General features: G+C 46.5%; 2 protein-coding genes and 1 non-coding gene across 4 annotated transcripts in view; 1 reads left to right on the top strand and 2 right to left on the bottom strand.

Annotated features, from left to right (window-relative positions):
- The window catches only part of MRPL10 (mitochondrial ribosomal protein L10), a 64,351-nt gene extending 39,297 nt beyond the window's left edge, over window positions 1-25,054 (top strand). For both annotated transcript variants that reach the window (XM_085608973.1, XM_085608884.1), the window contains exons 4-5: window positions 10,161-10,305; window positions 24,381-25,054. In XM_085608973.1, coding sequence (XP_085465099.1) covers window positions 10,161-10,305; window positions 24,381-24,619 — 384 coding nt within the window. In that variant the 3' untranslated portion in view covers window positions 24,620-25,054. The remainder of the gene's footprint in view (window positions 1-10,160; window positions 10,306-24,380) is intronic.
- LOC146869105 (uncharacterized) overlaps window positions 1-27,297 on the bottom strand; it is a 233,915-nt gene that overhangs the window by 38,145 nt on the left and 168,473 nt on the right. The gene's annotated exons all lie outside the window — the stretch shown is intronic.
- Window positions 27,283-27,297, bottom strand: part of LOC146869106 (5.8S ribosomal RNA) — a 152-nt gene continuing 137 nt past the window's right edge. Inside the window, exon 1 of the ribosomal RNA XR_014959837.1 lies at window positions 27,283-27,297. This exon is cut by the window's right edge and continues 137 nt beyond it. This is a non-coding gene — a ribosomal RNA (5.8S ribosomal RNA).

Consider the following 27,297-nt stretch of genomic DNA (forward strand, 5'->3'; position numbering starts at 1 on the left):
TAGCTATGGGCTCATTCCTGAGTGTTCCTTTTTTCGATTTATTGCCATTTCTAATTTTTTCGGTTCCTTTACGATGTGCGTTAGGCGGGGACCTTACATTCACAATAGGGCCAGGAGCTAGGGTGGGGTCTGTCCCCAATAACATCTTTTTCGAACGGGTGATCACTTCACTTTCCCTCCCTAGTGGGATGTCAGGTTCTCTCTCTCCCCCAGTGGCATTCCCAGTTTGTTCTTCAACTCTGATTTCCCTGATACCCGGGGTAGGTGGCTCGGAAACTCCTGACACCGTTACATTCGGTCTCGAGGGAGAAGTATGGTGTTGACAGGGGGGGGTTAAAAACCCCTCCAATATTATTACCTCTTGTTCCCCGTCTACTACCGTTGATGTGTGAACTTGTACTGTGGTCACGTGCTGGGTGTTACTATGGGCTGAAATGTTCTGACCTTCAGGGATACTCCCCCCAGGTGTGACACACTCAGCAATTGTCCCCAGTGAAGATCGTTTGTGTGCCAGGAGGGAATCGAGAGATAACCTACGCTCCGTCAACAGTATTTCGTGTGAAAGCAAGGATTCTGCCCGTGTGATGAATGCATCTAAGGTTCCCTTTACTCCTCCCCCTGTTCTACTGTGGGGTTTTTTCGTTTTACCCATGGTGCAACTTTGGCCTAACGGGTTTATAATGTCGTCTAACAACCGCTTTAACAACCGAACAGCTTTAACCCTTAGTCAACCACTTGTGACTAGCCAATACCAAGCACAAAACAGTGGGTGTTGTCTGATAACAATGTATAACCCACGAACGCCCCCGTGACTTATCTCCCCTGTCCTCTGGCAGATGTGAAGGTGTCCAGGAATTGGCTCGAAGATCAAGAGTTGTAGGCCGGCCCGGCCTCGTCCGGCCCCGGACGGCCACAGACGGTCCCGCCCTTGTCCCGGGCTTCTCCCGGCACCGACCCGCGCGCGATCCCGCGACGCGGAGGGAGCTTCTGAATTAGTAGCGCCTCCAGGCGCGTAGTCCGGCGGAAGTGGGCGGGGCAAAGGGGGATGCTGGGTCTTGTGGTCCTGCTGCAGCCTCAGGTGGCGCGAGGCGGCAGGGGAATCAAGCGTCCACACGGCGTCCCACACAAGGCAGAAGCCGCTCGCAGACACCCCAAGTAAAGGTGAGAATTGCCCAGCGCCCGCACTGTCTTGCACCAAGCGTTAGCCCCCCGCTCCACCGAGGGAGCTTCTGAATTAGTAGCGCCTCCAGGCGCGTAGTCCGGCGGAAGTGGGCGGGGCAAAGGGGGATGCTGGGTCTTGTGGTCCTGCTGCAGCCTCAGGTGGCGCGAGGCGGCAGGGGAATCAAGCGTCCACACGGCGTCCCACACAAGGCAGAAGCCGCTCGCAGACACCCCAAGTAAAGGTGAGAATTGCCCAGCGTCCGCACTGTCTTGCACCAAGCGTTAGCCCAATCATTGGCCTCAAATATGCCCGTAGCTCCTTGCCACTTGGTTCTTAGTGATGTGCGCTTTCCCTGGGTATTATTCTCCTAGGTTGTATATGTTAGGGCAATAGCATGTCTCTGGAGTGGGGTTACCAGTATTTGTATTAGAGAGTGGCTTCTCAGTAATGCTCAAGACTTGACTTTCCGGGTGTATCTGAATAGAAGTGTCAAGGTGTATTTAAGGAAGTTCTGAGCGATAGGAACTTTAATACCGTGTGGCACCACGCTATAAAACGCAATCAATTTGGATGCCGAGCCAGTTCTGGTGCTTAAGGGAAAGAGTAGAACTTTATTAACAATTGAGATTATCATAACAGTAAAATCAAACATTTACACAGTGTGTCTAGCAGTCTCTGGGACAAAGCTACATCCATAGATACAACTAAAATGCTAACCACTCCTTTACATGCTAACTTTTCCTCATTATGAATCTAAACCGAGCCACAGTCCAAACACTACATCAGAAATTCCATAGCAGTTGATTGTGATCAACAGATTGTTTTAACATATAGTGTTTATAAATCTATTTTAAAAGTATCTACAAATGGGCAGATGAGATGTTAACTTTCCCTAGCAGACAGACACCATTTGATAGTCCAGTCATCTCTCCATGCTTTCCTTGTCCTGATGTCTTGTGACTCTTCTGTTTGCGAACACCCAACCACTGTCAAGCCAGTCATCCAAAGGAAACTAAGGCCATGTATCCCAGTGTTAGCCACTTCCTACCCACCATCCCTTGCTCATGACCGCTCCATAACCTTGTCTGTGGAGTCATTAGTTACCTCACCGACCGCGGTGGTGGGCCTTGGTGTTGCTTCTCTAGCCGCGCATATCACTCTGTTGGGGAGTTGAAATGTTCACATTAAACACGGAGAACCTCTTAGGAACTTGTCGCTGGTCAGAAACAGATTACATTACATCTTTACATTTCACAATACAGTTGTACATATGGCTATTGTGTATGTAGGGATGGAACACTCCTCTGGTTGAACAGCTGAAACATGTTTGTTAAATGGTTATTGCTGTGACTCAGGTGGTTGAGACATCCATAAGTTCTTAGACAGTAATGTGGTCTTGGGAGCCTCCCTAGGAAGTGCAGAAGTTCCCAGAAAAACCCTTGACATGGAGACTTTTTTTTTGAAATCAGTACTTTTTAATACAGTTTTTGGCTCTAGATCCAGGGTTGGTAAGCTTTAGGCCTTTAATTTTTCCTTTATGATTTAATAGATAATTGCAGCGCTGCTCTTCATTTCAGTTTGGAACTGTCTGTGTTGTTGTTCCATCAGAGATCCGATGCTTTCGTTGTCAGCATGAACCTGATAGGATACAATATCTCAATTTCATCCGTCACCCTATAGTCTCGCTTCCACTTAAACCATCCTGAACAGCGTCGACATCTACCTTAGTACTCATACAATTTATATCTAGCTTCTCCCTACTCCGCAAACTAGCTTGAGAGACATTTGTATTCAAAGTCAACAAGCTGAGTATAGCCCATATCCTTTCAGCACATGTTTACAACTTTCTATAACATCCTGAAAGGGCGCCTTCTCCGACCAGACCCTAGAGGAGGAGAATGAGATTTCTAACATTTCTAATATCTTTTTCTCACATATAGTTCCTTATCTTCAATTGTGGCTCTCATTCTTTACCTGTGGCTAACACCAAGTTGCCAGGTTCACGTTGGCTTCGATAGTCCTGATCCACTAATGCTGGGTTTTGAGGCTCACAGCAACTCTCCTGTAGTAATAGCCTCTACTGCAGTTCAGTCGTCGCAGTGACCCATCTCCCCACTCTCTCCTCCTCCTAACCTTTAAAGCTGGGCTATGAGACTCCGCTCAATAATACCACTCACTCGTCCACCATCTTGTATGCTGGATTGCAAGACGAATTGCAATTCTTCCACAATGCTTCATAACCACTGGTGGATTGTGGTGTTCACAACGATTTTGGCCTCCCTTCACATTGTTCTTTGTCCATGGTGAAGGTGGCAAGCTGCATCTTGCTCATACCCCCCCTCCCTGATCCATTTATCTGTTGAATTACGGGAAGCTTTCAAATGTCTTCCTTTGTTAAGTGTAAGTTTCTCTATTTGAGTGAAAATCACCATTCCCCTGCTTCTGTGTTGCTGGTTGTAACTCCACCAATGGTGACCTTATTTTGGGGCTCTGCGTTGCATGGATCGGTAAAAATTGTGACAAGTTGAAAGTAGTCTGACTTTGGGATCCCTGCAGCCCACAAAAACTGGGCCCAACGAAGGAAGTTGAACTTCTCTCTGATTGGGAAACGGCTTTGAAGGCAACAGACCATACGTTGGCTCATGCTTGACACTCTCGTTACCAAAGGAGCATAAATATTGGCCCCTCAAGACGGAGGAGGCTTTGTGCATCAGACAAGACCAGAGCGGACAAAAATCCTTTTTAGGTCTCGGGACTATCCGGTCTGCCGAAGGCAGAACCGGAAGTCGAGAGATTTAATGTTTTGGAGAAGAGGGGCTTGAACCCGCCCCTCTTCTCCCCTGTTCTCCATTGGCTGGCCTCTTCAATGCTGGCCAGCTATTGGAGAAGAGGTCCCGTCACTCCGATCAGGCCCCGTCCTTTTCGGATCGGGGGGCGTGTTTTTTGCAAGAAGTCTCATTCTCTCCTCCAGCCAATGGCTGGAGGAGAGAAAAGACAAACACGCCCCGAACCCGAAAACGACGCTGCGTTTCTCCGAGGCATTTCTGCTCTGCCTCGGAGAAAGGCAGTGGTGTGCTTGTCCTCTCCCCCTGCTCTCTCGGTTTGAAGCAACAAAAAAAATTTGCATCACATTCCTAAATCGCGCACATAATTACAAAGCACAAATAATAAGCAATAATAGGAACTAATCACACAGGAGTTTATGGTGTAAACACGCTAGACGTTTCTGCCAGTTATCTTTGTAAGTTTACGGAGGCACTTAAAACGATGTTGCACTTTCGTGCGCGGTTTAAATCTCTAACGCGCAGACTTGAGCTCAGTGGAACAGATTATTGGGAGAGGAGTATTAATAAAAATTAAATGAATAGATCCCCGTTAACCTGGCGCTGACGGGATGCTGGGACGGTGAACTGGGCATCGAAATGGCGTAGTGCTTGCATCCGTCTCGGGCAAACACCCGCTGCGCTAGTTTTGTAGTCCGCCCCCCGCTGGGCGTAGAGGAAGTGGCAGCACGCTCTAGTGTATGCTCCAAGGAGCCTTGCAATTCACTCATTCATACAGTGGGGAAGGGTGAATACAAAATGAAACAAGCGCCCTCCCTTACTAAGGTGCTGCCTACCCACGCTCCCCGCTTTTTCTATCCTTAGTGAAAGCACTTGATCCCAGTGCTAATAAGTAACTGAACGTTCTGGGAGGGGTGCATAGAACCACCACTGTCCGGGAACAGAAGCCGCATGAGGACTCCGGCTGAAGAGGGTGGGTGGTATAAACGCCGCCATGGGGCAAAGGTCCGCTATCAGGGGAGGAGGGCTCTAGAGATGCGAGCCTCTCACTGAGCGGAGGCGTTGCAGTTAAGTTGGGAAGGTGGGGTGAGGGGAGCATCCCGGGCTGCCACACACGACGGGGGGGGGGGGGGGGGGATGGAGCCCTTTGAGTTCAATGGGTGATGCGCGCCTGATCACAGGTAAATGCGGGAGAGAACGGGGTTGTTGAGCAGGGCCGGGCTGGCTTGCCCGGGAATCTGGCGTTTCCTGTAGCAAAAGTGCTTCACAATTAACCTCCCCCATGACCCTCCAGCTGGTCCGACATAATTGCCAGGCCTACTTTGGGGTTCCAGTTCGGCCCTGTTGTTGAGTATCCTACCCAGGGCTTTAAGTGGGATAAAAAAAATGGGTGGGGGTGGGGGGCGGTGTTGCGCGGGGTCTATACGACTTGTATTTTGCTGTCTCTTTTGTCATTGCATCCAGGCATAATGATACCGCAAGTAACATGATACCTACAACAAGTTGGGACTATTGGCTTTGTCAATCGTTGTTAGTTGCACAAGATAAATTAGCAGTAACTGTGGCTTGTATATAATATTGAAAAAGCATCCACTTGAAGCCCTAGTGACACCACGACAATGTAAATGCTCCTGAGTTTCAAAAAGAGACAACAATATAATCATGCAGTGGCTGAACTCGACAGATTAAGAAATATATCCCAAATTATATATAACAGTCGGTAGACGCATGCCTCTACAGTGTTCTCTTATATTTTGAAACCAGAATTGGTCAAGTTCGTATCCTTTCAAAGTTCCCTTTTCAAACAATCATTATCAATGCCAAGTCTGGCCCTGGCACGGTAGTGCGATTTTTGTTTAGTATTAATAAAATTTGACACTTCAGACAGCAGTTTCAGCAGAGAGGACAAAGAAGGGATGGGCATGGAATCCAAATACTAATCATGCATATTAGTCTGGGCCACTGGCATTTTGCGATGCTGCAGCGTTTTCCTCATAATTATGGATTTGCCAAACTTCCCAAATAATGCTCGCATAATAAATCTCGCTTTTGAGAGTGATTAAGCTATTGACATTGTAAATAACAATGCCGTTTCTTTAAATGTTTTAAAAACATAAACAAAAATAATGTCATGAGCAATGCCAATAGCTCTAACTTTAACAATGCCGAGACCGTTGCATTGTAAATGCTTGTTTACTGTAATCGGTGGTAAAAGAGGAATAAGAAGCTGGGCTGCTTCACCATTGGAAGAAATTCACAAGGCTCAGCTGACCGCAGGATGTGGGCGAAGGATGCCTCAAAGAACCAAGACCGCCCAGGAGCTGTGAGATCCCTGCTGGCCAAGAAACAAGACAGATGCTACAGACCAAAGCACAAAGAGATGATGGATGGAGTGCTGAAACTTTTCAGACTCTTACCCCCAGACTCTTACCCCCAGACTCTTACCCCCAGACTCTCACCCCCAGACTCTCACCCCCAGACTCTCACCCCCAGACTCTCACCCCCAGACTCTCACCCCCAGACTCTCACCCCCAGACTCTCACCCCCAGACTCTCACCCCCAGACTCTCACCCCCAGACTCTCACCCCCAGACTCTCACCCCCAGACTCTCACCCCCAGACTCTCACCCCCAGACTCTCTCTCACAGACACTCTCTCACAGACCAGACACTCTCTCACAGACCAGACACTCTCTCACAGACCCACTCTCTCACAGACTCACTCTCTCACAGACTCACTCTCTCACAGACTCACTCTCTCACAGTCTCACTCTCACAGTCTCACTCTCACAGTCTCACTCTCACAGACTCACTCTCTCACAGACTCACTCTCACAGACTCACTCTCTCACAGACTCACTCTCTCACAGACTCACTCTCTCACAGACTCACTCTCTCACAGACTCACTCTCTCACAGACTCACTCTCTCACAGACTCACTCTCTCACGGACTCACTCTCTCACGGACTCACTCTCTCACAGACTCACTCTCTCACAGACTCACTCTCTCACAGACTCACTCTCTCACAGACTCACTCTCACAGACACTCTCTCACAGACACTCTCTCACAGACACTCTCTCACAGACACTCTCTCACAGACACTCTCTCACAGACACTCTCTCACAGACACTCTCTCACAGACACTCTCTCACAGACACTCTCTCACAGACACTCTCTCACAGACACTCTCTCACAGACACTCTCACAGACCCTTTCTCACAGACCCTTTCTCACAGACACTCTCTCACAGACACTCTCTCACAGACACTCTCACAGACACTCTCACAGACACTCTCTCACAGACACTCTCTCACAGACACTCTCTCACAGACACTCTCTCACAGACACTCTCTCACAGACACTCTCCCAGACACTCTCTCAAACTCTTACTCACAGACTCTCACTCACAGACTCTCTCACAGATTCACACTCTCACAGATTCACACTCTCACAGATTCACACTCTCACAGACACTCTCTCACAGACACTCTCTCACAGACTCACTCTCACAGACTCACTCTCACAGACACTCTCGCACAGACACTCTCGCACAGACACTCTCGCACAGACACTCTCGCACAGACACTCTCGCACAGACACTCTCTCAGACACTCTCTCAGACACTCTCTCAGGCACTCTCTCAGGCACTCTCTCAGGCACTCTCTCAGGCACTCTCTCAGACACTCTCTCAGACACTCTCTCAGACACTCTCTCAGACACTCTCTCAGACACTCTCTCAGACGCTCTCTCAGACGCTCTCTCAGACGCTCTCTCAGACTCTCTCTCAGACTCTCTCTCAGACACTCTCTCAGACACTCTCTCAGACACTCTCTCAGACACTCTCTCACAGACACTCTCTGACACTCTCTGACACTCTCTGACACTCTCTGACACTCTCTGACACTCTCTCTGACCCTCTCTGACACTCTCTCTGACACTCTCTCTGACACTCTCTCTGACACTCTCTCTGACACTCTCTCACAGACTCACTCTCACAGACTCACACAGACACTCTCTCAGACACTCTCTCAGACACTCTCTCAGACACTCTCTCAGACACTCTCTCAGACACTCTCACAGACACTCTCACAGACACTCTCACAGACACTCTCTCAGACACTCTCTCAGACACTCTCTCAGACACTCTCTCAGACACTCTCTCACACTCTCTCACAGACTCTCCCAGACACTCTCACAGACTCTCTCAGACACTCTCAGACTCTCACAGACACTCTCTCGCAGACTCTCTCTCTCAGACTCTCTCTCTCAGACTCTCTCTCAGACTCTCTCTCACAGGCACTCTCTCACAGACTCTCTCTCACAGGCACTCTCTCACACACTCTCCTAGACAGACACTCTCTCAGACTCTCTCTCAGACCAGCAGTCTCACTTGAAGTAATCACAATGATTCAAGGTTTTGTTATTCTAAGACTATCAGATGAAAATGAAAAACGTGACTGAAGATGAGCCCAAGTTGATGCTTTAAAAAAAAATTAATTCATCATCAATCAAAAAAGACACACTTCTTCGTTGAAATATTTTGGTGTCAACCTTGTATAGCCATAACCAAAGGTAATCAAAATGTAGTAGCCACAAACAGGGGAGCCGAGGCGGGGAGGTTGTGAAGTGGGTTGAGACCCTTGATGCAAATTTGACTACAGGGCTCCACACTTGTGTCGCCGTGAAAGAAACAGTCTCCATTACTCTGGGAACTATACAGTGGCAAGTATTAGCACTGCCGACACATGCCATGAAAGTAATTGCATGCTATACACAAAAACACACATTTGTAGGGGTGTTAGTAGCATGCCTCTACCCTGAAGAAAGTCCAGGACCACTGAGGCCTTCAGTGTAGGGCTGAATCATGTTGCTGTTTTAATGTCACATGACCATTACATCCTTTCAACCCCTAATCTAGTTTCTAACCTTTCCCATCCACCCTACTAATAATGGGATACCTGGGAGTGGAGGACACATTTTTAACCAATGTCTTAAATGATGCTCCCCCCCTTTTGTAAATGTGAATAAGTGTAGTGCACAACATGAGGATGCACACCATAATCTGCCATATGGCAAAAAAGGTTATCAGCAGATTTCACATACCAGGGTTAACCTACAGAGCGCTACTGTATAGCATCCACAGCCAATGGAAGAAGCCAGTCCCTTAATGTGTGAGGCCATGATCCACACTCCCAGAGCTTCTGTCCCAGCTAGCAAATGTCAGCAAATCCACTCCCCTCCCCAATCACACAACTGCATTTGAGAGATGTTAGATTATTTTACAAGCGCTGACTGCCCATCAGCAGGTTCTGCAGGTGTCTTGATACAGTTATTGTATTGCGTGCATCAGCAAATAAAAAAATAAAAAAACCACAAGCTAGGTGGTCTCTCTTCTTGAATTGTTATATTACTTTCAAAGAATGCTAAGGTTTCAAAGTCTTAATTAAATGTATATATATTAGTTATGTCTTCAATTCTAAGTGATGCTAAATTCCTGAAGATGCGCTGCATTAAGCACAGCTCGGGTGGTTGTTCTATGAAGTAGCTAGTTGCAGGTTGTGTAGACGTTCTTGGAGGCTGCCCTCTTACCTAGACGAGTAAGCAAATCCGCCTTACAGAGGTCCGCACTCTTTTTCTTTTTAATAAGGGAGGTTCTCTCTAGCACAATCTATCTGATATTTCCTTTTGGTGAAGCAATCATTGTTGGGAAGGTTTGTAAAATAGTTTATTTTTGTTATTGGTCAGGGCTCCCATCTAGTAGAGCTTTTATCATGGACTGATTACTTTTTTTTAGAAAAAGTCTCCTTTCATTTTGCAGAAGGAAATGCCCTCTTTAAAAAAACTAGGGGTGGAGGAAACTGACCTCTGTAGAGAGAGGTTAATCCCCTTGATTGAGAACTAACTCTTGTATGCAGCTGACCAAGTGCAGTCCTCTTAGGGGCTCTGTAAGATATTCTTTTCATGAGCTCTCGCCTGCATTGTTCTGCTGGAAGGACCTATTTGTACCCGATTCCGTTCCTTCATTGGCATCCCGCTCATAACTATTGATGAAGAGGCTAATGGTAACTCTCCTATCCCACACCACCTCAAAAGCCTTCCTACAGATTCCACTGCTGATGGCCAATGCTGAGACTTTCTCCTTCTCTATTCTGTCTTCCTATCGGCTTCGAATGTGGGTTTCCTTTGCACAACCTTGATTTTTCTTCTTTTATCCAGGTTATAAAGCTCACCCTTGCGGATTCTCCCTACAAGAACCTCCTGCCACTCTTCATTGGGCACACTTTCCTAATGGTGAGCCAAGAAGTAAAGGCGAAGGAAATGCTGACCGTGGTCCGGAGCACACCACAAGTTCAGCTTTTGGGTAAGAAAAACAGTGTCTGATGAACATCTTCTGAGTAACCAATGAAGCAATAGTTATGTTGTTTGCAGAGTTGTACCCAAAATGTAGCAACTGAAGGACTTGCTGGTGGCCTTATCCTAGGAGGCAAATGATTCACACCCCAGATTTTTGGGCATAACTAATTCTTCTTCATGGGATCTTCATTGATTTTCACAACCACAGAGATTGTCCATATCTTAAAGGTTTTGAATAAGGAGATCAATTTTAATTGATATTTCTGACTGTCTACTTAAAAACTCATTTTCACTATCCTTTATTTTTTTACTTTTAAGTTGAGTAGACTAAACAGAGGATTTTTGGAAATGTTGGATCTTTGACAATCCTCTCAATTCCTACCTAAGACAAAACGTGGAAGAAATTGTGCCGATAGCAAGCACAGTGTCGAGGAAAGAAAAGTGGAACCGTCATTTTGAGGAGTCCGGCCGAACTGCTGAATGGGTTGATCGTTCAAATGCAGTTCATTTTCCCATTCTGTCGAACAGGATCCCTAAACCCTGACCTCAGCCCTAGGGCCTCTTTTTTAGAGTTTAGGCAGCATGAATGCGGTGTCTGTAAGACCTGTAGTAATCAGTTTATGGTCTTTAAGTACGTCCATGGATTGCCATTCGTTCTTTGTTGTGCTTGAATTAAACACTTCCTTTTTATTGTTGCATTTTTCTAAACGTCTCTCCTTTGTATGCTTAGTTCCCTCCCCGGCAATTTCACAAATAATTTGTTTTGGGCCATCATACTTCACGGGTCTACGTGTTCCCTCCTCTTACAGCAGGTGATGGCCGCTCCTCCCGCTGGCGTCTGGGCATCGCAGCCTTGGTGTTCTTTTGGTTGTCCGCAGCTGGTGCCGAAAACCAAGAAAGCATTCAATATTTCCATTTAAAAACAGTTGTGCCCTGCATAAAGAAAATCAGCGCGGCTTTCCTTTTCTTTCTTAAGTCTGTCAGGCCTCTCGGTGCCCCCTGTATTTGTCACCGTTTCTGCCAACCAGTGGCTGCCGTCCTTCCCGCGTCGCTGCTTGTTTTCGTCTTCTCTCTGTAGAGCGGGGCTTTCATGTGTAGCAAAGTGTGAGGCTGCAAGTGAAATGTAAACTCGGAGGCCCGCTGCATATCGAAGTACCCTCAGGAACTTCACCTGAGGCAGCTGCAAGGGGCATGGGCCTGTGGGGACTCCCGGGGCTTGGCTTAGCCCTTGATGCTCTCCACTCATGTACTGTAGATTTCTGGTATAGGTTTCTTTTTCCAGACATTCTGTATAATTAGCACTCACTGTTCACGAGTTGCTAATCACACAACACCTCCTGCTTCAACCAGTCGGGTTATTTCAGAATTCTATCAATTTTTTATAGCTTTATTCGAGATAAAAACTCATAAAAGCATAAGACATACATTACATATAGACAATCTCTTATAAAAACTTTTGTTTAAAAACGAATAAAAAACAATAAAATACATCCATGATACTAAGGATCATAATTATTTAGCCAATATAAGAACAGAGTGTCAAAATTTTCGTAACTGATAGAGCGGACAATGGTCTAAAGTCTTTTCTCCTATACTACCATTAGACAAGAGATTTCTTTCTGATAGCCCAAGCCCATCCCAGATATTTGGCAACTGCCACAGCGATAAATGTTGAGGGACTGGTACAAATAATCCTTAGAGCACTGTCACTCGCTCTTGTACCTAGCTGTTTACACATAGCCTTCAACCAAACACGTCGGGGGACTGAATAGGCCTCGCACACAAAGAGAAAGTGGGCAATGGTCTCAGACCTTACTTTACAAACTGGGCAGACTTGAGAGCTACCCTCTGCCCATTTTCCAGTTAGTGATCTGATTGGGAGAGACCCCACTCTAAGCTGGAAGTATAATTTCCTGTCCAGGGGTTTGGTAATAATATCCCAATAGGGCTCTAAAAAAGGGGAAGCTTTTACTTCAAGGAATAAACCCTCCATAGTAGACGGGTTTGATTCATTCCAGTCCCGATGTTCGACCATTTCCCAGTACTTGGTTTTTATAGTTGCTTTGGACGGGAACAGGGCCTCTTCTGGATTCTCCCAAAGCTCATTCATGCCTAGAGACCCCAACATTTTGCACAATTCCCCCAGCCATCCTATCTTGTGGAATTTGTCGCTATTTATTAGATCCAGAAAGCCCCTTGCATAATGAGCGAGTTCGGGGGTGACCCATATGCGCCGCCAGTATAAAATGGGTCTTAATCTAGCAATATCTGGGATGGCTTTTCTGCCTAGATCACAACGCAAAGGCTTCATGGGTGTGCTTTTAGGAAGGCCAATTAGATTTCGGAGAAACTTATTCTCAGCAAGCATTAATGGTGCGAGATTCCCATAGCCCCAAAGCTCTGAGCCATAGAGCACCGAGCTAATGGCTTTGGCTTCGTATACCTGAAGTACTGGTGCAATGGGTTTAGTCAAAGATCTTTTGTGTTCAACACCTATAGTACCAGTAGTTTGGCGGAATTTAAGAGCCGCCATTTCTAAGTGTTTCCCCCACTTTGCACCTTTAGCTATATGGATACCCAGGTAAACAAAATCCGAAACCATTTCTACCTTTTGGCCATCCATGAAGAAATTCCCTCTAAAGCTGGGGTGGGGATTGAATGTCATAAGCTTTGTTTTGGCTACATTTACTTCAAGGCCACGCTCAGCACAAAAGCCCTCAAAAATATTCAGTGCACGCTGCAGGCCACTCGGAGTCTTGGATAGAATGAGCGTGTCGTCTGCAAATAGTAGGATTGGCACTTTCGCTCCATCCAATGTTGGTGCGTCTACAGGAGCAGACAACATACGCTCCACTACTCCATTAATAAAAAGGGAGAAAAGCATCGGGGCCATGGCGCAGCCTTGGCGCACCCCCCGTTCTACCAGGAACTCATCAGTTAGTTGCCCATGTCTCCCCCACTGAATCTTTGCAGAGTTAGACTCATGCAATCTCATTACTAGCGATAAGATTTCTGGGGGCATCCCCATCTCAGCTAAGACTTTCCATAACAAAAATCGGGGGACTAAGTCAAAAGCTGCGCGGAGATCAATAAAGGCAGCAAAAAGACTGCCCTTCGCCAGCTCAACTGTCTTCCAGTGCAATAACGTAAACCGGAAGATCTGGTCAATCGTACTTGTCAATTTACGGAAACCTGCTTGGTAGAGAGATAAAATGTTGTTCTCTTCCTTAGCACTCACTGTTCACGAGTTGCTAATCACACAACACCTCCTGCTTCAACCAGTCGGGTTATTTCAGAATTCTTTGGTATTCAGCTCATGAGGGTTTCAGCGAAAAGATTGAGGAGCCTTTTAGCTGAGTTTCGCTGAATCGGAACCAACCTTGGAAGGCTGAGTCAGTCTTGGCAAGACTGGAACTAGTGGCCACTTTCTGTAACTATCCAATTGTTTGGTAAGGTGTGTGATTTCAGACCATTCTATCTGCTTCTAAGGCATTGGATATCTGTTGCCAAGAAATACTTCTAGAGCAATTTGCAGACTGTGCTCGTTGGTGGGATCCCAAGCTCTGTGGACAAAGACCGAAGGAGCGCAGAGTCTGAGCCACTTCTTTAAACTACCTCCTTCTTCCAGAGAGGTGCATCTCACGCCCAGAATGCATTGCTTTGTTCTATAAAGGCCCCTGACATGGAGTGAACTGGTGACCCTGCCTTCTTAACCACCTCTGACGATTTGGCGTACACACTGCTTAATATTGTGAGAGAACTCGAATAATAACTTTGCTCGTCCGTGCAGCTTTCTCATTGGAAACTTTCTAACTACTCAGTTAGTAAAATAGTTGATATTTTACATTATTTTTCTTCCCTTTTCTTTTTTTCAGAGAATGCTTATTTTATTGTAATATTTTTTTTTCTTGCTCCCGCTCTCTGGCAGTATAGCATTTTTTTCCTCTTTCCTGGATTCTTCTGGTGTACCTGTAGAAGTGCAGGTAAGTGCTGGAAAAGCAGGGCAGATGTTTGTGAATAGCCACAAATGTGGCTTCCTCACCCTGTTTCCACTGCATTGCCTTAAGGTCGGTGTTAGCATTACCCGGAGAAGGCTTTTGTACTCATCTTGGTGTGACTTACGAATGCATAGGTTGCATGTACATTGTATGACTTCATTTTGCCTAAGTCATCACATCAATTAGGAATTTTTTTAATATAGAAATAACACAAGAACATCAACAATTTTTGTAAATGATCCCCCAAAAGTGCATGCCTCTTGGAAATGGTGACAAACACATCTCTTGTCGGGCAAGATCTATGAATTTTCCAAGCATTTTCCATTTGCACTTGTGAGAGACCACCAGTGTGCAGGGCACAGCACAAGTGCAGAACGTGCATGAGCCCTTGGCTAAGAAACTCGTTTCTCACTAAATGAGGCAGGTTTTGTGGTCCTGGTGTAGCATACCTGAAAGTGCCATTCATCCAGGGGCGGATGCAAATGCCCATCTCAGTGCCTCCATTCATGATGCCAGTTGGACTGAAGAGGGATATTTTTAAACAGGATTTAGGCTACAAAATTAGCTGGAAATTTTCTGTGGAATGAAGTGGAAAAAAACATTAGATCCGCAAGATGCATGACTGACCCTCACATCTCCTTAAATCAAGGACATCTGTCTGAGGCCCTTTTCTACCGGCAAATCGCCATAGCATGACCAGTTAAATAAACGCACGCCAGCATCATCGACTGAAAGGCAAGTAGAGATCCTGAGGGCCTGCTTTTACTCCTGCTTCTGTGATTAAAAAATCATTATAATAATCACTGGAAGTCATTGGGCCTTCCCTGTGTTGTGGTGATTACTGTCAGCTGGGGATGTCGTGCTGAAAATACATGTGTGCAAGGCTACGTTGCAGTAATGTGCGATAATGCGCTGCGTTGCTAAATACCTATAAGGTCCCAAAGGCGAGACCGATTGCATTGCAAATGCTTATCTTTGCTTTCTGGTTCTCGCACGAGCCATCTGCTTATTGCTTCAAAGCCTTAAATGGCAAACCCTCTGCTGTCAAAAACTTCAGCTTTGAGCTTTCCCTCTGCCACACCGGCTGTAGATGTTAATCTTCCAAAAAGGGATCAGTGGAAATTACTCTCAGAAGGAAGTTGTTTGTTTACTATTTATGACCTACACAGAAAACAACTTGGCAAGGGACTGTACATCTCTTCCTAGGCATGCCACATGAGGGTAGATGGAATATCTCCGCCCAGATGCAACATGTCACCTTAGTTCTTATGGGAGACATACTATTTTCTACAACAGATTTGCCCTTTAAAGATTGCATGTAGTCATCAGTACTACTTTCCACAAAATGTTGACCACAGGTAGCTGGGGCTCGGATGCAAGCTGGCACAGGGAGTCCACAAAGAGAGGCCGGTGAAGTGACGGCCACTATCAATCTCTGGGTCATTTTGGGCTGATACAATTTTATTTTCTGCAAAAACTTTGAATCTCAACGCTGCCCAGCAGCAGAATGGCAATTTGCCAAGATTTTAGAACAGTTCCTGGCAAAATCTCATAGTCCTGACAACTTGCAGAAGTGAGCCTGGGAAGGGGAAGCGATCCAGTGATACCATCAGTTAAATGCAGAAAAGCCACAAAAACAAATACCTTTAAATGTCCTAATTTGTCCCCAACAGGCTAAGACTGCTCAGGAGACCCACCTCCGGCCCCACCACCACAACACCAATGGTATAAAGCCCAGCACCAACAGGAAACTACACTCTCAGCAAGCAAGCCACCCCAATACCTCAGGGGGGCAGTGAGCCGGATTCTGATGTCAGGACCGTTTGGTGACTTCCTCTTGAACCCATGCATAGGGGCAGGTGACGGCGGGTCCCCCACTGATTGGTGTTGAAGCTTGACACTGTTTTCTACTCCTATGTGTGAAACCCACAATAATCCTGAAAACCCCTCTAAATGTTTCTGCTTGAAAACATCTTGTAGTTTTGCTTCTATTTAAATCATTAAGCGCAAACATAGAAACTGCATTCCTAATAAAATAGTACATACTTCAAGAGCAGTGTTAAACGGTAGCGGCAGTTTCAGTCGATAACCTTTCAAGTATTGCCCGGCGGTAATCGCCTCTTATACCATTCGATGTTAAACCAATAAAGAGGCAGGCGCCGGAGACTGGAAGGCAGGAAACAAAGTTTTATTCCGTCGGAGCAGAACACATCAGATCAGACAGCAAGGTATCGTCACGAGGTGCTCTAACGGCATCTCTGAGGCCTGGCCTCTTATACACAGGTTTATGACTTTATTGCAGGCTTATCACACATGGCACATTCTTGAGATTGTCTTGATACAAGAAAGAACTTCCTCGGAATCCCCACTTCGAGCTCGTTCCCACACATATCTACAGTGGGAGTCCCCACCCCACCCACAGTAGGAGATGGCTATCACACAGCAGGATATTCCGCCAATTCCCGGGGGTGTGTGTGACCGGTCGGGTCTCAGGGGGTGGGGGGCCTTGATCTACTGTAATCCCTTTGATGTGGGGCGTTTCCCTTACAGTAGGGACAATAAACTGCATCCGCAGGGCTAGGTGATGGCCTGGGATCGGTTCGGACAATGGGGCGCAGAGGAAGGGGGTTATCAAAGAGATGCATGACCATGTATGGGATGTCGGTCAGGCGTGGGATGCGGTTCCATGGCAGGGTCGCGCAGAAGGAGAGGGTTTATGGCCCGTGTACGAGAGAGCGGGGGTGGCCGGCGCGCGGGGGATGCTTGCAGCGCCAGGGGGACGCGCTGGCGATCGGCAATGAGCAGGGAGAGACCAGGGTGCCTAAAATGGCTGCCGTGCGCTTTCCTGTGTGTCGCGCTGGGGAGAGACAAGATGGCGCAGATAATGTTCAGTTTGTAAGCTAAATTTCCACAGCAGGGCCCTCTTTCCTTGAAATGTGACCGGTCAGTGCATGTAAACAAGATTGTGTGGAATGATTACCCACCAATGTCAAATAGGTCTCTCGACAAGGAAAGCAGAACCCAAGGTTTTCCTAGAAGGCCTCCTATCACTAGACCGATTACCCCCTGGGATTGTCCTGTCTAAACTGCTGGCTCTCCATTTGCAGCTCTATATAAATCACACCTTCATCCCCTCTTTAAGAAGGTTGCTGTCTTTGCAGCTGTGATAGTCTATTAGATTGTTAAAATACCTGCATATTTAGTAGGAACACAATTGATTTGAACACACTTCCTCATTTCTTCAGAAGTGATGTGAAACATCTGTGTAAATCAATTGATTTCTCATGGCTTCCGAATCCATCAGACAGGGGGCCGACGAGGGCCACACTATGGCCCTGATCCTGCTGGACCTCAGCGCTGCGTTCGACACTGTAGCACATTCCACCTTGCTACAGTGTCTGAACAAAGCAGGGATGGGTGACGCAGCGCTAAAATGGATTCAGTCGTTCCTCTCGGGCCGTGGTTTCCAAGTCAGGCAGGGTGACTGCTACTCCAGGCGAATGGCACTGGATCAGGGGGTTCCACAGGGCTCGTCCCTAAGCCCAACGCTTTTTAATCTATATGTGGCCCCGGTCACCTCCATAGTGGAGAGCTACGGTCTGCGCATGGTGTCATACGCCGACGACACGCAGCTGGTCATCTCCCTATCGCGTACTCCCGGCCTTGCGGCGGACATCTTCAGAGCATGCATGCAAGATCTTGCTGCCTGGATGTCTGCCAACTGCCTTAAACTTAACGGCAACAAGACTGAGGTGCTGGTGGTAGGGGGAGACCGGGCGGCGTGGACGTCGGCGTGGTGGCCTCCTTGCTTGGGACCAACACCTACCCCCTGCCTGGAGGCGAGGAATTTAGGTGTCTGGTTCGACTCCGATCTTACCTTTGGCCCCCAGGTCAACCGGGTGGTCGGCACCTGTTTCGGGATCCTTAAGACTCTCAGGAAGGTTTTGGAGCTCCTTCCCGTTAGAGCCCGCCGAACATTAGTGCATGCTTTAGTCACGTCCAAGATGGACTATGGCAACCTTCTCTATCTAGGTATCCCCGAGAAGAATCTGAGCCGCTTACAGGTCCTGCAAAATGCCGCTGCTCGGCTAGTTCTCAAACTTCCTAGAAGATCAGCCTCCAAAGCCGCGCTCCAAGCCTTGCACTGGCTTCCGGTCAGGAGCAGGGTAGAATTCAAGGCCCTCTGCACCTGTCACCGGATCATTAATGGCAGGGCACCCCCTCCTCTTCAGGGTCTCCTGACACAATACGAGCCATCCCGCGCGCTGAGATCCTCTGGTTCAGGGCGCCTAACTATCCCAAAGGTGTCCAGAGCAAGGATGGGTGGCAGGTCCTTCAGGTACCTCGCCGCATCATGCTGGAATAAACTTCCAGTAGCACTGCGTCTGGAACCATCAGAGCTTATCTTCAGAGCCAAGCTGAAAACATATCTGTACACCAGATAGTGGCCCTCCCCGCAGGACTCCCTCTGAACACGCTCACACTCTCAGCGCGGGGACACGCCGTTGTGCGTCACCATTGCGCTCTACAAGACCCATTATTATTATTATTATTATTATGCAGCCGTCTAAAATTATTGGTTCTCGGTAGGAAGGTTTTTGCTCTCCCTGAATGTGAAAAAGGGCTTTTGGCTACAATCAGGATAGCCCTAAAGACATTAGTTTGAGAAGTTGGCCTGGTATTTGCTGTCCACTAGTTATAGTGGGCACCTTGCACCAGTCCAAACAACCCTTATTGATGATTAGGTTTAAGACAAGCTTTATTGAAAGCTATCCTAGTGGTAGCTGTGGAGAGCAGCCTTCAGGCTAAGTCTCGAAGGAATGTAAAGCAGCTTGATTTACCAGATTATAACCTCTTGAATGACCAAATGAAAGGAGAACCACACAAGGTATATATATAAAATATATGTATTTATTACTAAACACTTTCTACTAACCTCTCTATAAGATTAGAGAGCAAGGCACACAATATTACAGTTCTAAAACGACAGTAAATAGCACAATATACAATGGGCCCCAGGGGGAGACCAAACCATATATTAAGAAAGTGGTATAAGAACCACAACTTGACTAGACACAGTGCCTAGAGCACCTAGAATCGCTGGGACCCCAAGGAACCACCCAAGGTAGTGACACGGGGGACACGTGCAGTGTGAGAACACAGCCGCGAGTTCCGTACAATCCTATGGGAAAGTCGCGATTGGAATTTTAAATATTAAGGACACTTAGGAGAGGACTTGGAGCAAACCCTTTTAGACTTAGAAGGTTCTAAGGCCAGCACCCACGCGAGCAGCGGAGTACTCGTGTTACCTAACCCAGGGAAGCCGGGTGCATAGGTGTCAAATGGTGTCGGGAATCTTCGCTGTTTTCAATGGCGAATTGACTCCATTGCCACGGGGACCAGAAGGCGTCAACGACGACCATAGGCGAACTGTCCCACGAAGGATGTCGAGTGCTGGGGGGTTGGTGTCCGGATTGGAGACCAACAAGCCTTGGCAACGGCAACCCATGCGGTGAGAGTAAAACGACGGGTGTGGACCAGCAAGGTCCTGCGGACTCCCCGAGCGATGTCAGGGCACGTCTGGAGCAACCAGGTAAGCCCGTCGAAGGTCAAAGTACCCTTCTCAGGGACCCACAAGTCAACGGACAAGGGATCGTGAAGGGACCTCGAGTGGAATCACTAAATACCAGCCCACGGGTCACTCGAGGAGTGTAAGCCAGTAATCTTCGGTGGAATCACTGCTCGGGGTCTGGACTACAAGTAGCCCAAAGCACAGCCTCAGGGATCGCCAAGACGCATATGCTGCTGCAAATGTGCACGGTGTCCAGGGGTTCGGGTTGCACGGTCCTCACGAGGGCTTTGGATCTCAGGATTGCTGAGAGCACAGATCGGTCTCGGGAAAGCTTGGAAACCCACCTCTTGTGTTGCAAAGTTATCGGAGTCCTTCAGGAGCTGCGTAGTTGCAAACCGAACTGATGTGTCTTTGGTGCCTGTCTTGCAGGGGAGTAGCTCCTTTACTCCAACGGAGATTCTTCGGTCATCCAACGTCGTGTAGATAGTCGAAGTTCTGGGAGTCTGTAGCAGAGTTTCGTCCAGGTAAATCTAAAGTCCTGTAGTCAGGGGTTCCTACTTTATACCCAAGGAAGGGGTGGGACAATCTCTGGGCCCCCACCTATGGGAGGGGCAGGACAGAGGGGTGGCTACACCCATGTCCTTTGTCCAGTTTCGTGCCAGAGAAGGGGCTGGTAGCCCCTGCAACCGGTTTGAGCTGGACTATTCACAGGGACACCAAATGTGCCCCCAGTGCAGCCATCAAATCACTCTTGGAGTGCACCCACCCAGCCCCAATACACTAAAGCCCGTCTGGGAGGTGGTCACACCTCCCTGTGACCGGAAACCTATTGTGCAGCTGTCCCCTGCCGGAGTTTCATCCAGCAGCAGGAGGGCAGACTCTTGTCTGTGGCTGGCTGGATCCATTTTGTGATGCCAGGGTCTGTGAAGCTGGTACCGGGTGTTCCGGTGCTGTCATGTTTCTCCCTCTAGTAGGGTGGAATCTTACCTCCCACACCAGTTACTGGTGTGGGGGTATGATTCCAAGGTGTTTGACACCAAACACAACATGTTTCCATGCAGCCATTCCAAAGTTAGCATTTACCGCAAGGTTATAATGCACTTAAGAGAATATGGTTTGGCTGCATCACAAACAACCCCGGAATAAAGGTTCCGAAGGCTGCAGAGGGGCTCTGCTCATGCATGGGCACCTTCTCACATAAAACCCAGCTCCCTGCCTTCAGAATTGATAAGGCCTGCCATAGGGGTGGCTGATAGGTTTATATGTGCAGTGATATGGATAGATATAGTGAACCTACATCTAAGAAAGGGTGCATACACCACCTTACACAGGCTGCTGTAGCAGACCTTTTGTATCATTTTGAAAGGTCTTCCAGGGGTGGTATAATACATTCTGCAGCCTCTGAGAGGCCTCTGAGGTAAGCCCTGGCCTCTGGGGTGCCTAAGCCCTGGATAGCAGGGTCCCTGCCAGATTAAAGTAAAAAAACAGTGGAGCATCAGCAAAACAAAAAGTGGGGGTAACTATAAGAAGCAGATCCTACTCTCCTACAATTAAGAAGTCTAACCAATTGTTAGTTTTCTTCTAGACAGACTAAGCAACATCTAAATGGTTGTTGTATAACAACATGGTACTGACATTTCAACAGGCCCCTTCCCTTGAGGCTCAGTGGCAACCACAACCTATTTTAGGATTGTCTCTGGAAGAAAGTGAATTATGAATTGGTGTGGATGGTAGTCCACTACAAGTAATAAAGTCACTAACCCCTTCGGTCCAGTTGAAAGTTTCAGCAGCGTAAACTATAGCTCAAACCTGAGCAGCTATGGCATAGGGTAGACCGGCTTAACTTACAGAAAATGTGGAGAGCATTTACAAGTACCAAAACAGTTAAAAAGTCAATGTCCCAACACAAAACAAATCCTACTACAATTTATAAAAAGAGAAAAATGTAATATGTAAAATGACAAAAGTCTATTTAAGTAGAAAAGCGCCAAGAAAAAAAACACCAAGTGGATTGGTCCCAGTGAAAGTCTGAAAATCAAAAGGTTTACAAGACCCCCTTCAGGAAGGGGCAATATCACTTTCCTGAATAAATTCATTGACATTTCTTTTAAGTCCTAAAGTAGAATGGGACTTTGTCATTTTCTGAGAAGAAAAATCCTCCGAGAGCGGGTCGCAATTGAAACTGTAGTCACCGCTACCATAGACCCTAAGGCCAGGTTACCAAAAGAGGTTGTTTTTGTTGCCGCTCTGGAGCTTTGGAAATTTCATGCTGAAAGTTCCTACACAGAACGGGATATCGTTGTTTTTTTGGAGGTCCATGGATCTCTGAGCAGGGGGAGCTGAGATCCAATCAGGTGCTGCGGTACTTCTGATCGGATACATGTTCAAGGAGCTCTCTCTTGAGCGCTGGAGGAAAAGTTTTCAGAAGTTTCCAAACAATCTTCTGGTGTTCAAACGGCCACAGGAGTACACTTCCAAGGCCCCCATGACCTAATGGGATGCACTTAGAGACTCCCAGGGTGTCAGGCAGAGGCAAACAGCAGGGTCCAGTCCAGGTCCAGTTGCTACTGGTCCTCTGGGCCCTTCAGGAAAAAGTTCCCTTGCAGCTTGCTGTGTACCTGTAGCTACAAAGGAGGGCAGTCCGCTACCCATTGAAATCCACATTTGTGTCCTGGGTACCAGTCGAAGCCGGTCCAGGCCTCCAGGTTTCCTCACAGGTCCCACACAGCAGGCCCAGTCCTTCTTCTGTTCTTCCACAGGTCCAGAGGGTGGTGCTGCTGCTTCAGTTATGCCTGGCGCCATCTAATGGGTTATGGTGACTCCTGTCTCGCCCCTAACCAGTGAGGCAAAAGTTTCCAGAGGAACCCTACACACTTTTACCCAGTTTCTCTCTGCCCTACTGTAAACACTGCTACAGTTTACCTTATTCCCAAAATCCAAGAATTTCTCATAGGACGTCACCGCTTTTCACACTGAAAGGAGGTTTTGTGGGCTTGGTAACATTACGTTTCTGCATGTTCCATTTTACAATACCCTGCACCCTACCTTGTGGGCTACAAGGCCTATATAGTGGTGATATATTAATATTTAAATGGAATTTTGTTTTACCCTGCCATAAAGGGTCATTTTGGCATGTGGGTCTGGAGGTGTGAACTGTAGCGGTCGGGCTACACTGGTAGGCCTGAAGCCATGTTTTCCTTGCCATGTCCTTGTGGGTGGCACAAATAGTGTTGCTGTTTACAGGTGACATTTAACTTTCCATGTCACGGGTTTAATTTCTAGACCATATACTATGGCCTTACAGAAGAGTTAAATATGCCAATCAGTGATTAGCCAATTTTTTACATGTTTTAGGGGTAAGAATACATCCATGCCCCAGTGTACAGAGTCTAAAACCCAGCAATAGAAAGGTGCTTACCACCCATTATGAGCATTTACTCACAGTGTCTATTGCTGTCATGTGTAGAGTAGCAACATTACATTCCACCCGCAGGACTGCAATACAAAGCAGTCTGAAATAAGTCTCAAGAGAGCGAGTCAGATTCAGCTTCTTCAGTCTTTCCCCAGTTTGACACTTCTCATCATACTTGTTTGTTGTGTACTCATCGGTTTATGTACGTTTATCTCCATGTTTCTCTCCTTTAGATACCTGCTGTGAAGGAAAGTTTAGAATCTCTAAAGGTTGTGGGAGTTCCAATTCAGTTAGTGCCTTGGTGACTTGCACCATGAATGTGGCTGTTGCTGTTGCTCACAATACACAGTTTTCTTCACACTTTCCTCTTTCCACCTCTGAGTATTGGAATTAAGGTTGCAACGCACTGTTTATTACCCTTGGTATAGATCTCAAGAAAAGTTTGTTTCTTGCGACACTGTTGTTTCATTGTGAGCATCTTATCGAATTCATAAACAACTTGTCTCCATCAGTGAAATGAACATGGACCCAAGGCCAAGATTGACTCACGCATAAAACTATCAAAATGAACTACATTTTACAAAGGGCTCAACAAAATTCTCCTGCTTTATAATTGTTATATAAACAAAAGTACCTTTTGATTATCAGTCATTTTTCTATCTGCAACATGTGAGTGCTGCAGATAGTCTATGCGTATGCAGCCAAGGAGAAACCTCTAATGGAGAACTAGGATTAAAAGTACAAATTTCCTTGTGAGAATGTCTGGAGGAAAGACCACTGTACTAATGGAAGTGTTAGCAAGTGGTTGGGCATATTGATGGTGTAAGTACTTGAATTGGGTTCAAATGTGGCCTTGGAGTGTCCACATGTGGTTGCCTCTTTGTTGCATGATGGAGCTGCTCGATGGGCGCCACTCCGTGCAAGAGGAAGCACTAGAAATGCAATCGGATCAGAGCAGGAGTGAGGAAAGTCTTCTAAAGGAATGCTAGGCGGTGCTCGGTTCCTCTTTCAGTGATGAGGGTAAAGCAGACCTGTTTTGTTTTCTAACAAACTCTCGCCCCCGCTTGGTCCTTTGATAAATCTTGTATCTTCTTTTCCAGGTGCGTGCATTGAAAATACCCTCCTCAGCAAACAGGGCGTGATCAACTGCTCCAGACTGCCGTCCGCGGCAGTCCTACAAGGCGAGGTGGTGAGCAGCCTTACTCTGATGACATCACAGACCTGTGCACTCCTTCAACGCAACCCCATGCATCTGGTGTGCCTGCTGCAGCAGTATGTTCAGCAGCAAAGTGACCCAGCAGTGCAGACTGAAGATAAGAGCCAGGCATTGGCCTCTTGACTGGGGCACAGGATGATCAGTTCTGCACTCCCGGGCACAGTGGCACCATTTGAAGCGTTTATGGCATCCTAGCCTGCTGAACCTTCTTGTTGGCTTCGTACAAATAAAAGCCAAGCTGGACCGGTGGGCACTTGTGTGCAGGGCAGAGGCTCAAAGAAGCATTTCCTATTCTCTACATCATTTTCCCTCAGCTTCTTATGTGATGACTGGTGCAAGCTCAGCAGTTGCCAGAAGAGTTGTCTGAGCCTGCAGTCAACATTGTAATTACGTCATCGTTCCATTACATCACCACCCCAGACTTCTGTAATATGAGATCTACACGTGACTGTTTCCCCATGCATAGATCCAGCACTCTCCTGCAGTTATGATCCAGCCATCCCTGGATTACTGACCCAAGCCGAGCTCTCTCCTTCAATCATTAAAAGGGATCCTGTATTTTCTTTGTCCGCATTGATTTTCTTTCATCTGGAGCCGAGAAGGGGTTCATTATGTCAAGAAATGTTACTGACTTGTGGCATTCAGATTCTGGCGGCATGCATGAAGAGTTTACATGGCCATCAAAGTGCTTTGGGTGTGGGCTTGAAGGGGGATATGGTGTCCTCGGATAAATGCATCTTGTGAGGGATTAAGGGGATTTCATTTGATGGAATGGTTTTATTGTTAAGAAGAAGGTTTGAAACGGATATGTTCTTACAAGTCTCCTTGCAAATGGGGCCCAGATAGACTTGCACATCCCGCCGACAATCAGAGGTGTGAACCAACTTGGTAACATGAGCCGGAGAGAAAGACATGCGCTTCCTGGAGTTATTGCATATTGGACAAAGATCAATCATATCAGAGAATGCAGGATTCTATTTATTAGTGAGCTCTGGAACCCCACTCTCCAAAAGACGCGCACACACGTAATCTACGCCACATATACCTGACACGGCTTCATTAAATATGACATCCCTGTCCTAGTGCAGATTATCTTAATTAGTATGATTGCAGAAATGAAAATAATGGTGAAAAGCAAAAATAAGGTAAATATATCTAATAATGGCAACATATTAGATGGGGATCACTGTCTTAAATCATTGATGGAAACAATCTATACCAGAATCTCTCCCTGTCTAGTCTTTAGCCTACGTATAATAGCACCAAAGGTGCCATATACATAAGTTTCATATATGGCCTTTTATTCATAGTTTTGGGTGTTTTTCGGTCCTTCTCAAGCATGGTCAGTTTAGCAACACTATCAACCTATTTCAAAGCTTCATACTATAGACCGACTGCAAGTAATGGAATGATAAGTAAACCATGTATTTAAAGTGAATGAATAAATGTTATGGGGGGTCTCAAAAGCAGAAAAACGCAAAGCACATTACAAAAATTACCAAAGAATTAAGCCACAAATTTGATCTGGAAAAATATTTTAGTTCACACTATATAATTCATTGCTTTTTAAGACTCAGAGCTGGTAGCCTGATCTTTGATTACAGTGTGGCTATTGTTACATGAACTGAAAAATGTTCTTTTCATATGGAGTTTTGTTGCAAGAAGGGAGATTTTCGGTTGAATTAATGTTCAGCACTCACCAGTCCACTCATCGATCTTACCATCAATCACCAACTGTCCAATGTAGACGTTGTAAATTACTATCAATTCGTGCTGCATTATATCGGCAGCATTCTTAGTCGAAGAAGACTGGAGGTTGGCATTAACTCCCAATGGCACTTGCATCATTAATTAATAAATTAGAATACCCATTTGGAAGCTTCAAAGAGAATTTTGTTGTAGTGTTTGTAGCGTTAAAGAGTGTCTGATATGATCGGTCGATGTTTTCTTCCTTAAAATCTAAATCAGCAGGCCTTCGTATTCAGTATTAAAGTTCTAAGTCATTATATCTTCAAACTCGCTGGTTTTTGGTTTCGCACATATACAGCCAAAGTTCCGCACTTCAAGTCGGACCGGAACTATTTTCATAATGTTGCCATTCAAAGCAGAATCATTTCTCCCATCAGCTGAGTGGGGCTTATTGCCAAGAAGTTATATCAATGATGATCTCTGCACAAGTGAATTATAACTTCACATGATACCTTTTTTATTTCTTTGTGTCGTAATGACTTTTAAAGGAATGTGACATACAGAGAACATCATCCCAATCAAACAGTATGGCAGGCAGTGAGTAATTAAATTCAGATGCTCAAATCAATATTTTAAATCTGCAGCCTCATACAAAAATATTTGAAAAACTCTTTTATGGCTCCACAGAGGGTAAAGTTACACAATTTAGTAAAGTCTGAAATCATAACGAAGAAAGGTTAGCATTTCCATTTTTTTTGCTGTTTGTTTAATTAAAGCAGCCTTCTTATTTTGTCTGTGCACACTGCTTCTCCTGTTTTTTGGCTTTCCAAAAACATTAAGTAACAACAGGGTGAGTGGATTCAAGTTCGCAGTCATGCCTGCCATAGAACCATGAAAATAAAATGTGCAATTCTTTTTTGCACTTTAATATCTTTCAGTTTGACTGGCTGTCTAATTCCGCGGCAGGACCTGGCGAGGGACCCTACCACGGGCGATTGGGGAGTCTGACCTTGTGGTGGAACAAAGGGGAAGCGAAGCTCACCCTGCGACGGCCCCAGCAGCGTCCCAGGGAAGCCCAGGGGCGATTGACAATCGAGCGACCCTCGGACAGG

This window comes from Triturus cristatus, chromosome 1_1 (assembly GCF_964204655.1).
Source record: "Triturus cristatus chromosome 1_1, aTriCri1.1, whole genome shotgun sequence".
NCBI classification, from domain to species: Eukaryota; Metazoa; Chordata; class Amphibia; order Caudata; family Salamandridae; genus Triturus; species Triturus cristatus.